General features: G+C 30.5%; 2 protein-coding genes across 2 annotated transcripts; one reads left to right on the plus strand and one right to left on the minus strand.

The window, feature by feature from the left end:
* LOC109795297 (putative glucan 1,3-beta-glucosidase A) lies at window positions 1–4121 on the minus strand. Its single transcript, XM_020354752.3, has 8 exons — window positions 3879–4121; window positions 3671–3790; window positions 3397–3582; window positions 2895–3053; window positions 2128–2297; window positions 1813–1968; window positions 1110–1462; window positions 1–374 (listed from the first exon to the last, which is right to left on the minus strand). The coding sequence occupies exons 1-8, from the start codon at window positions 4080–4082 to the stop codon at window positions 193–195; spliced, it is 1530 nt and encodes a 509-aa protein (XP_020210341.2). The 5' UTR covers window positions 4083–4121; the 3' UTR covers window positions 1–192.
* A 4498-nt stretch (window positions 4122–8619) lies between these two features.
* Window positions 8620–9767, plus strand: LOC109807389 (protein DOWNSTREAM OF FLC). The gene is made up of 2 exons (XM_020369910.3): window positions 8620–8893; window positions 9181–9767. Exons 1-2 carry the CDS (start codon window positions 8737–8739, stop codon window positions 9510–9512), a joined length of 489 nt encoding a protein of 162 aa, XP_020225499.1. The 5' UTR covers window positions 8620–8736; the 3' UTR covers window positions 9513–9767.
* Window positions 9768–12523: the final 2756 nt, after the last annotated feature.

A 12523-nucleotide genomic window follows, 5' to 3' on the forward strand; every position in this document is an offset into this window, starting at 1 on the left:
TGATGCAAACTTTCCGTTACGTTATATATATCTTCTAAGAAAATGATCAACTTTTCGCCCATCTCTTGTGGGGTGAAATGTAAGAAGGATCTAAAACTTAACACAAGTATAATCATAATTTTATAATTTTTATGGAGGGACAATTTGGGTGGGTGGGAATGATAGGAAATGTTGTCCTCCATAGGAAATTTTCTACAGATTGATATAACCATTTTTGATCATCCACTCCAAACTCCAATGATTGTTGACGTTTTTGAAAGCCCAATAAGCCCACCCAAATGTTGCTCGTCCAAAAACGTCTAGTTGGGCCCTAGCGAATCTTTGATAATCTTCTTTTGTAGCTCCTTTTACTTGCCATTCAGCAACCCATTCGCCTTCAATTCAAAATAATATAGAGCCAGTTTGAATCTTAAATTAAAGAACTAAGTCTAAAATTAAAGTATAAAACCGAGAGTAAGACAAGCTATGACATACGACAACATACGTTTTATAATTTCATAACTAAAAACATTAGTAATACTTTAAAAAAAAAAAATAGCGATACTTTCTTTAACATTTTTTTTATACCCTCTTTATTATTAGTTAAAATTTATTAAAAAACCATAAATGTTTAGATTTTTAGTCTCATTAGCAAGCCTTTCACCTAAATTATTAGTAGAATTTATTAACTATTTTTATCTTCAATCAATAATAGAGAGTATTAGAGTGAATATTACTACTCTATCAAAGTAGATATTTAACCCTCCATATAAAAGTGAGACATGCCAACCATTAATTAAAAAAAAAAATCAAGAGTGCAAATATGTTAACATATTCTAAATTTATTTTGTATGTTGACTCTTTTTTTTTAATCATTGGTTAAAATTTCTTACTTTTTCTCTAAAGTGAAAGGAACTCATTCATATATTTTTAAAAAAATTACAAAATCTACACAATCACCACTGATGATAAATTATGTATTTGATTACCTTTAATCAAATATCTGGTTTATTTAATTAGATTAAGAATGTCTTTAAAATAGCTTTATTTGAAGGTGTTACTGTAAAATAGTGACTAAAATCAATCTATACTAATATACATGAAGAATGAAGAGTCATTTGAAGACTTACCAACAAAAGTAAGAGGGCCATTTGAGGTTGTAACAAAACTCAACTGTGATGAGCGGTTGTTGTTGATGAAATCAATGTTCTGTTGGACATTCATGTCATTAAAAACATCTTGAAAGAGGTTGTAGTAGTGAACATCAATCACAGATCCCGTAAAGCCATTTGCAAGAGGGAAGAGTTCCCTAGGATTTGAGGGTCCTAGCCTATTTGATAACACCACATAGGCTGTGGAAGAGTGCCTGCGCACTGCTTCATAACCAGCCTTATAGTACTTGCTCAAGCTCTCTAGTGTCACACCAGGTGAGAGAGGCTCATTTATTAGCTCAACTGCATAAAGGCTTGGACTTTTTGCATACCTACAATGCATGCAATCATGGGTCTCATTATACATATTGTATGCAAAATTACATAGAGGGAAAATAGATTATACACCGACTCTTATCCAATCATAAATTATATATTTGTTAACTTTTATAATAATAATAATAATAAATCATGTCAACGGTGTATTGTAGTTGATTGACTGTGTAAAAGTATTTTAGATTGTAGATACATAGCCATTAAACTAAATTGTAAATGTGAAAATAGATCATATTGACAGTGTAAAATAATTTTATAGTGTGATCCAATTGAAAATATGTTTAGGTTAAAAGTTGGAACATAAAAAATGTTGTACAAAACTGTGTCAAAAGTATAAGATATGAACCTTGCGGTCAGGAAATCTATAACTTGAACTGTTTGTTGAATGTTTTCATCTGTTTTTCCCCATTCTTGTGAACCATCTCTTGAAGAACTGTGTTCAAAACCATTTTGGGAACCAGGTGCAGCATGAAGATCAAGGATGATTTTCAATCCATATTTCCTGCAGGTTGATCATTAATTAATTCCAATATTATTCTATTAATGTGATATATCTAGTCATCCTCAACTAACACATTTACATTTGGTATCATCTGCCTAAAGCCATATAAATACTTTATAAAAAAAAAAGCTTATTTAATTAATTAGTTTATGGACTTACTGTGCCCACAAAAAAGCTTTGTCTAGTGCATTCAAGGAACCCCCAACATATGGTGGGGGAGGAGTAGGATCACTTGCTATCCACCAGCCAATTGGAATTCTAACAGCATTCAGTCCATTACTAGCTATGAACTTGAAATCATCTTCAACAATAAAAGTGCTCCAATGTTCCTATGGAAACACACACCATCATATCAATCATTCACACAACTTGCTACATAATTGGACCATTCTATCTGCACGAGAAGGATTGACATGTGCAACTATTTCATTAAAAAGAAAAAATTGACATATGCAACTTTTAAATAAATAATTATAGATGACAGTTGTCGATAGAATACTTTCACAACTGTGTACCACTGTGCCAGCCATCATTCTTGAAATTAAACTAACAGGTTTTCAATTGGATCAATCTTTTTAAGCGGGTATTAATGTAAGAAATAGTTGAAAATATCATTATAACATATTAATATATGCAATATAGTACAGAATTAAAAATACGAGATATACATAATTCAGAAGCAATTTTATAACCATGAAAATTAATACGCTCTGAAAATATTGTACAGGGTGACCTTTTTGATTTTGATTATTTTCAAAGAATATTTTTTTAATTAAAGAACTTTTACATATTTAAATAAGAAACAGATTAAAGCAATCAGTCATTAGGCCTTGTGGTCATAGTTCATTTCTTTGACCCATATCTCAGTACATGACCTGTAACCTAAGGCACTCTTTGTCAACCCTTTGACTTTTATATTATTTTACCTTCATAACTTGGGGAGCTTTTGAGGGTCCATATCCATTTGTTACTTGAAATTCCCCTTGCATCCTTCCACCAATTGTCATTACAAAAACAGATGGATCATCATCTCCCCATCCTTTGACCTCTGAAACATCAGCAGTCACCAGATCCTCTGTCTTCGCCTACAACCACATGAATAAACTTGTAAGCTATTACCTCTAGTCCTTTTTTAAATAAGAAACAAATGATTGATTTGTTTCTCTTAAAAAAAAAAAAAAACGGAGAAAGTAATACTTAAAAGAGTAATGCGTTAAAATCGCGGTTGCGTTAAAATCTTTTAACATTATGGGAAATTGTGAGAAAATGCTTAAACAGCCAGTGTTCACAAAGAAGTACAATTTAAAACCCTTTTCTCAAACATAATGTCTTCTAGTTTCCTATTATTTTAAATTTTTAATAACCTTTTAGCAAAAGAAAACTAGAGAAGACATAGAAGCAGAGGAAGAGGAAGAAACGAAGAATCACCTGCAAGAAGTATCCATTGGAAGCTTTGATTCGAACACGGCTGGAATTACCACTTTCCTTCACAACATGAAACGTCAAAGAATCAGTGGAAATGTTAGACACAGCAACAACGTTAATCCCATCTAACCCCACGAACTGTTTGTTGAACACCCTGAATCTGAAAGTGTCCTTGTTCAGCCTCCACAACTGTACACAATATAACAGGTAACATCATCAAAATGTAACTTAATTGGTAGTACCACTTTTAACATAACACATAGGTTAGATCACTGACTGAAAATGTTTCCCAACCCGAAGCAGCTGTGCGATTTGCAACTATGATGGTTCCTCCTCCAGACTCCGCACAGAGATATTTTCGTGTTGTCACCGACTTGAACTGAAGTCCAGTTCCATCCTAAAAATCATCATGAAATAACATAGCTGTAAGCATAACCTAAAAGAATAGTTATTATGTATAATTAATTGTTTTCATATTTACTAACCAAGAAGTCTTTATTTGGAATGCCATCGAAAAGAGAAGGTTTCATCCAACCCTCAGTAACGAGCCAACCACCTAGATTAACTGCTCTCACTCGAAACCCATCATGTTTTAGTCTTCCGTGGGACAAGGAAAGTATACTAAACAAGGTAACCAAGTTAAGAAGCCATATTTTGAGGTTGACACAGTTCCTCATCATAACATGCATGTCTGTGATATCTTTGTGTCTCTACCTTGAAATGATTTTGCTCAGGAATCTTATATATATATATATATATGGGAATGAAGAAGTGCTTGTAGCCAAATTCTAGAAACTCTGACCAATCATGGTCTACGTTGGTGATATTAATTTTTTTTTATATTAAATACAAATAAATGGAATTGGCATCTTTATAGTTGAAATTCACCCGCCGCATTGCGTCCACCACCGTCTTTTGATTTTCATTCTTTTCATTATTTTTAGTTGACTTGTATTTTCTCCAAGAATTAAACGTGTTCTCACTTCGCAATCTTTTTATTTTTAAATTATCTATTATTTAATTATTTTCAATTTTGTATTTACTTACTGTCTGTTATGTGTTGAAGCAGACATGAAAGAAATCAAGGATTGTCCTGTTGGTGTCGTTTAACAGTTGAGGGAGGTGAACATATCTAATTATCTGTGTGATTTTATAATCCACCTGTGTAAGTTCTTCACCTTTTCTCAATCAAAAATAAAGAATTTTGGAATGAGAATTTTTTTAAAAAAAAAAAAAAAAGACTTTTAACTAGTGCCTAAATCATTTCTTATTCTTTTTTATTAACATCAGCTTTCTATTAATGGGAGATTCAGTCATTCAGATCCACCGGTTTGTATTTTATCTTTTTGTTTTTCATAGAGATCAATCATATATTTTTATTTTGTTTTTTTGTCTCATCTCGTGTTTGCATCCGAAGCATCAAATTTTGAAGTGTCTTTTGGATAATACTATCAGCTTTATACTTACATAAGCTCATAGGATTCTTTCTAATCCACCATTTTTTTATATTTTAAATTTATTACTTTCCCAAGCTTGACGTTATTGAAATTTGGTTCTGTCATTCCTGAAAGCATAAGACCTAGATAAGTATTTTTAAGTAGCATTAGCATTCCACTCACGGGAGCTCCAAAAATCTTGATGGGATATTTCAGATCCACCATCTTGTCCTAAATTCTATCAATTTGTACGCATTAACATAAGTTGGTACTACAGCCAAGATGTTCTATTTTTTGAGACTAGTGAGTGTTCTCTTCGATGAGTTTCTCATTTTTTGAGCTTTGGTTTTTCAACCATTTTTTTTAGCTTTGGAAATTAATTTATATATAGGATACGAAGAATTAAGTTACTTTAGGAGTAATTTTCAAAAGGCAATTTTCTATCTTCATTTTTCATTTTTTTTTAATTTGATGGATTAAAAGAAAATGAAAGGTGAGGATAGAGTTATTTTTAGAGTAATTTGATTTCTTTCTTCTCTCTCTCACTCAGTATATAAAAGAAAAAAAAATTAGATATACTTTGTAAATAAATTAATAAGAGTTTTAAATGAACTTGAACATATTCTCACGATAATTTGTTTGATATTATGTTAGTGATATAAGTAGGCATGGCAATGGGCCGGGGCGAGGGCGGGTTTTATGTTCCCCGCTCCCACTCCTGTAAATTTAAACCGCTCCTGCCCCCGCATTTGATACCCGTTAGAGATAAAATCTGGGTACCCATCCCCGTCCCCGGTAGGGTTCGGGTTTCGCTGCCCCGCCCTCGCTCCTATTTTTTCTTCTTCTTTTTTTTCATTTAAATAAATATGAACAAATTTTAAAAATATAAAAGAAAAATAAAATAATATAAGTTTTTACATATAAATATTTCTAATTTTGATTTATATATATATAAAAATAATTTTTTAATTATATTATTAAGCAAGGCGGGTACGGGGGCGGGGGTGGGGCGGGTATTAACATCGACGTCCCCACCCCCACCCTTGATTTTATCAATCAGGGAAAACCCGAACCTGAACTCGATAAACACGGGTTCCCGTCCAAATTGAGACAGGTTCGGACGGGTACTCACGAGAACGAGTTAGATTGCCATGACTAGATATAAGTTGCTATATTACAATTACATTTTTTTTCTACCTAAAAATGATTATTTTCAAACTTGAAGATAGCCTCTAGAGCATTAGACTCTCCATTCTTTTTAGGATTTCTTTTATTTAAATATAATTCATGAATGTGTAAATAATCTAGAAGTTCATATGTTTTAAGAGTCCCAAAATATTTGGCCTCATGAATGACTATCAATGTTCTTAATTTGGATTTGTCATGAAGCAGCCAAAACACTAATTCCAGATTCAAATATGATTCAAAATCGTAGTTAAATTTTCATTAATTAAATAGTAATAAGAATATTAAAGAAACATAATATCATAATTTAAAATATTAAAAACTGAAAATAAAACATAATTTTATTAACCCTTAACATTTAAATTATATACTAAATTAAAGCTTAAATCAATTATATTATAATAGTTTCAATAATACACATCAACGTTTATTTATAATAACAAACTAACATTCATAATAGAAAAGAAAATGATAAGTATTTTAGATTGATTTTATTTTTTAAGAAAAAATAAAATAATATTTGTTCTGAGTAAGTGAGACCATTAACGGAGAATCTTCAATAAGACACTCAATAAAAAAAAATTTAGTCACTATTTTGATCCAAAACATTTAGTGAGTGTAACATTCCTTCTTAAAACCTTTTAAGTCTACATACATTAGTTTCATCTAACAAGGATCTTTACTTTTTACCTCAATCTTACAAATTGCTCGTGTCTTTAATGTTATTAATGACCCATGAATATTAATCATTATAGTCATTATTGTAACTATTTCGTAAATCACAAATGTCCAACTATTATCATCTATGGCCTTATGGTCGAGACAAATAACTCAAAAATAATTCAAGAGTTTGGTGTAATATATAGGAGACGAAAACCATATGAGCTAGGTCGAAGAGATTGACATTATTCCAACACATCATAAAATACAGAGCTCTCGACTCGAGCATAAAGGTTCAAAGAGTCTAAGTATCATTATGTTCTTTGTCGGTGTAAATAGTCAACTAAAAGGAGATTAATACAATACATAACCCCCATACCCAAACATGAAAATGTGAAAAGTCTGAGTGTCATCATATTTTCTATCGGTGTGGATAGTCGATCAAAAGAAGAATAGTTTGATACAATATTATATTAAAAAAAATTATCGACCGTGAATTAGATACTCAAACATGATATAGAATGAATAAATGAATATTTGTATTTAGAACATGAATTTTTATATCATCTTGAATTATTTAGATCGACACAAATTTTTCCCTCATCATTAAAGACGAATTAAGCAAAATTTATGCTCAATTGGTGTAATATATAGGAGATCGAGATCATATGAGCTAGGTCCAAGAGATTGACATTATTCTGACACATCATAAATATGAAACTCCTGACTTGAGCATAAAGGTATGAAGAGCCTAAGGGTCATCATGTTTTTTGTTGGTCTGAATAGTCGGCCAAAGAGAGACTAATACAATACATAACCCCTAAACTCAAACATCAAGATATAAAAAGTCTAAGTGTCATCTTATTTTTTATCGATGTGAATAGTCGATCAAAAAACGACTAGTACCATACAATATTATATTAAAAAAAATTATCCGTTGTGAATTGAATCCTAAAACATGATTTAGAATAATTAAATAAACATTAATATTTAGAACATAGACTTTTATATCATCCTAATTTTCCCTTCAATTCCCCTTCATTATTGAAGACGAATTAAGCAAGATTTACGATCAATTGGTAGAAACTTGCATTAGAATTTCCAAGCATTCACTTGAATATATGCTCCAAATTATAAAAAGACGACAAACCCAAATTTTTTGTCGGTGGTACAATGGAGAGAAAAGATAGGCATCATCAATATCCAAACTGCATAGTCTACAACTCTGAAATATTTTCAAGTATATGCTACAATATTGTAACTTAAACTTACATGAAGTGAATTAATATGTAGCGTAGTGCATGGATATTGGAAAAATGGTAGCATTGAAATTTGGCAGAGATTTGATCTTTCTCAAATTGATACTATTTTTAAAATATATAATATGATCTCATTGTAGCATCAAAACCAGGGTTAGAGAGGACCAAGTTCAGGGGCAACCTTGGGCAAGAGACGACTAAAGTTGTCCACAATTCTAAAAGTTTTAAGCACTAATTTGTTTTACACAATTTCCATTTTTTTTATTATAAGAATTACAATGACGTAAGATTTGTACATTATAACTCAACACCTAATTTTACACGTGACCCAATCTTATTTGCCATCCTAGGGTTATTCCCTATTCTTGGACTTTACAAGGACAACTTTGGAAGGTGTTTGTTCATTTCGATCAATTCTCTTACACAAGCATATTAAAAGATGTTTAATTCGGTTCAACCAAATCAAATTTTAATTCGGTTCAAGCTAAACTCGAAGTCTTGAACTATGACTAGTGACCAAACCCAGATTCAACTCTCCCAATCTTTGCGGAAAAGCACTTAAAATTTGGAGAACGTAACGGTTTGGATTTGACCATGCGTTCAAGTTACGCGATGATGTGGCAAGCTTGAATGAGAATAAAGTTGCGTGATGTGTGCATACCTTATGGTAACTTTTTTGACACATGCACTTTATTGTTAAATGTTAATTTATCACATTACGTAACACATATACATACACCAATTGTCTAACACTGACACTGATTACAGTTGTTGTTGGCCTCTTTTCCTCTAAGACTTAGAAAATGGGAGTGAGAATAGCCTTTGTGGTATTTGTGTGTGTTCTTCCAACGATGGTATCAGCCATACGCCCTCACTTGGCCCCTTTCTATGTGAAAGGTCGTGTGTATTGTGACCCTTGTCGTGCTGGTTTTGAGACCCCTGCCACCACCTACATTGCTGGTAACTCATAATTATAATTAACCCTTTTTATTAGTATTTTCACTTCACCTTTCAAAAAATATATTAAAAGTTAATTAGTCTGCTAATCTCAGATCCGTTTCTCATTTTAATTAAGTTTTCTTTTTGAGTTACATTCCTAAGTATTTGACTTGCAATATAAAATAATGTTAGCAACAAACTTTTGGATATATTCTTAGAGTTTAGTTTACTCCAAATTTAAACTTTGGGCAAATTTTAAACTATCTCCTAGGGTTTCATCATGACATTTTCACTCCATTAATGTCTAGGTGCCGAGGTTACACTGCAATGCAACGACAGAATGACAAACAACATTGTGTACAGCAAGAAGGGTAGGACCGATTCCACAGGATCATACACAATCTTTGTGGACGCAAATCAAGCGAATCAAAATTGTGATGCCAGGCTTGTAACCAGTCCTCTTCCTGATTGCAAAGAACCCACTCCAGGTCGTGACCACTCACGTGTCATTCTCAATCGATTCAATGGCATTGCCACCAGAGATAGATTTGTTAATAACTTGGGTTTCATGAAGGAAACGGTCGCATCTAGTTGTGCAAAGATTTTCAGGCGTTACCGAGAGGCTGATAATGAGAATTAATTTCATTCAATTATTTTATATTCATGTTTTATCGTGATTGCATGTTAGTGGATTGTAGTATTTTGAATAATTTTTAGAAAGTTTGTTTTGGGCTATAGTGGTTTTAGTCATTAGTGAATCCTGTGTTGATGTTTTTAGTTATTCTTTTATGGAGAATTCTAGTTGGTACGAGACTAAACATGTGAATGTTTGGATGAGAAAAGGTCAAATAGATTTTGTAAAATTAATTTTGAAAGTGATGTGATTTATGTTTAATGTTTTTGTTATAGAAGGTAGTAGTATAATTTAGTATAATTTTTTTTTTATCTAACACAAAAAGTTAGCTCTTTCTACTCATAATCAATTCTAAACTTAAAATCAATTCCTAGACATAGAACAAAATATGTAAAAATTTATCTAAAGTCGTATTAACTAAAATTTCAATGTGTTTTGAGAATTCAACATAAATCCAAATATGACATGGCCTATTTGTTTGTGATGTAATGTGTACACTTTTTCTTATCCATAGAAATTGAAATTAATAGTAAAACTACTCAATCAATTAAATTGTATTCTTTCATCGTGTATTTTCTTTCAAAATTGTTAATTTTACAAAAACATTTTCATCAAAACTCGTACGAACATGAGTATTCCATCAAAAAACATATTTTGTATCCGTTTTTACTTGTTTAATTAATAGTTATTTTATTTCGTTCTATTTTCTTTTTCGGACGTTATTGTATTATCAATTGAATTCTACCGATTCGTGCATAAAGTTTTGTAACTTATTATATATATTTATAAGATGAATAGTAGACACCACATCTAGATGGAACCATCTAGTTGACAAGTCAAATAAATATGCACTGAAATGATCCAGATAAGTTCACGATTCTAATAAAATTAGAGAGAAAATCGAATTCTCACATAGTGCTTTTCATTCAATTCCAATTTGGATTATTTAATAGCAGGTTTAGAGAGCCTTATTTATAGTGATAACTAAGAAAAAACTTGAAAATTAAGTTTTATCAGATCCTGTAAGAGGTGGTGTCAACACCTAACTCCATCTAATTTATTTTATTTTGGTTATCTTCCCATCTCATTTTATTTTACTTTTTTTTATATTCCCTTTTTTGTCTTAATAACAATAAATATTTTTCAAAAACGCAAAAAAAAAAAAAAAAGACACAGAGAGAGAGAGAGAGAGAGTCAACTGCAATTAAGATGTAACTATATTATAGAATTAATTCCCGCAATGTATCACAACTTTCTAAAGATGTGTTTTAAAAATTAGGGTTTGAAAAGAATATTTTTATATAAAAAAAAAATACAAAAAATAGTAAGGAGGTGCGAAGAAGAAAAAGAACTGCAAATAGAATCTCTGAATAATAATTTGCCAATATCTTATGCAATACAAATATATAGTCTCTAGTTATTTTACAAAGGAAAATCGGTTGGGTTGATGAACCCAAGTGAAGAATGGAAGAAGATTGCAAAAGCGAGAGGTTGGTGGAGAAAAAGAGAGAAGAATGAAGTGAATAAGTGTGAAAAATGAATTAAAGGTGATATATAATAGAGTGAATGGTTAAAATGCCTCACTTCTGCTTCCTTCAATGCAAGGCACCAGTTTATTCTGAGAGTATATTCCTTTGGACCACAATGTAAGTGGTTGTTGTTTGGAGCACGTGATTATGGTTTTATTGCATTCTCCTCAAAACATAATTATTAAAGGGTTAGGTAATATTAGTAACTAAAAGTAATTTGATATAATAAACAACTTAAATTAAAAGATAATCATTGTATAATTTGAGATATTTTAAAAGGTTAATTAATTTGTAAAATTTAAATTCAAAATAATTATTTTATTAATTATTAGTATTAAGTCTAATTAATATCAATTTTAATGAGTTAGATATAATAATCTATCTGTTATATTTTTTAATTAATTTTAATAATCAAACATTTTAAAGTTAATTGATTTTAATTATTGTGATTAATTATAGTCACAATAGTCAATATCATTCTTATAAATATTGAGATTCAATAGGAGTTGAACTGAGTATTGTTTTCTTCTTTGTTCTCTTTTTTCTCTTTTCTAGGTTAAGAACTTTTGATTTTATACTTACCTGAGAGTTTGGAGATAAGTCTTTAGGATAATGCATTACACTCCTCAAGAGTTAAAATTCATTCATGTTCTCACAACATTCTGTTATTATAAGTTTTTTTTATCATTGTTATCTTCATCCTCGTCATTGCAACTATCACCGCCTCTTCCATTGCACTGTTATCATATCATCTTATTGCTACTATCACCATTGTCATTGCTTCCACCACCACCACTAGCATTGCTTTCACCACCACCATCAATACCATTACCACCATTTCTTCCACCACTCCTATTGTCGTTACTATAATCACAACCACTATTACTATCATTACTATTGTTGTCACCATTGTCAATGACAATGATGACAGCAACAGCAGTGGCAACAATAGAAAAATTCGTGTCGATAATAACACTGATGGTAATGTGATGAAAGTGTGGTAGAAATGGAGGTGATAAAATTAACGACAACAAAATATATATATATATATATATATAGGTAGACGAAGAGAAAAAATGTCGTTAATAATTTATACTAAAAAAATTTCTTTTTAAAAACAATTTTTTTATAAAAAAAAACATGAGATCTAATAACAGAATTATTAGAAAAAAAATTATAAAATCACTCGTATTTTATAACGTTTTCTAATAATTTTGTTTCTAGAAATCTCATTTTTTAAGAAAAAATTGTTTTGAAAAAGAAAAGTTTCTAGTATAAATTATTAACCACAAATTTTTCCTCCTCATCTACCTAACTTGCATATATATATATATATATATATATATATATATATATATGAATAAGTTTCTTCTAACATAATATTTTTAGAGACTTTTTTTTATTAGAAAAATTTTTAATTACCTATTTATTTTAGTTTATATTTTTATATTTATTTTTAAACTAATATTTTAGCCGATATAGTTTATA

The sequence above is a fragment of the Cajanus cajan genome, chromosome 9 (genome assembly GCF_000230855.2).
Source record: "Cajanus cajan strain Asha chromosome 9, NIPB_CcT2T_4, whole genome shotgun sequence".
Classification (NCBI taxonomy): domain Eukaryota; kingdom Viridiplantae; phylum Streptophyta; class Magnoliopsida; order Fabales; family Fabaceae; genus Cajanus; species Cajanus cajan.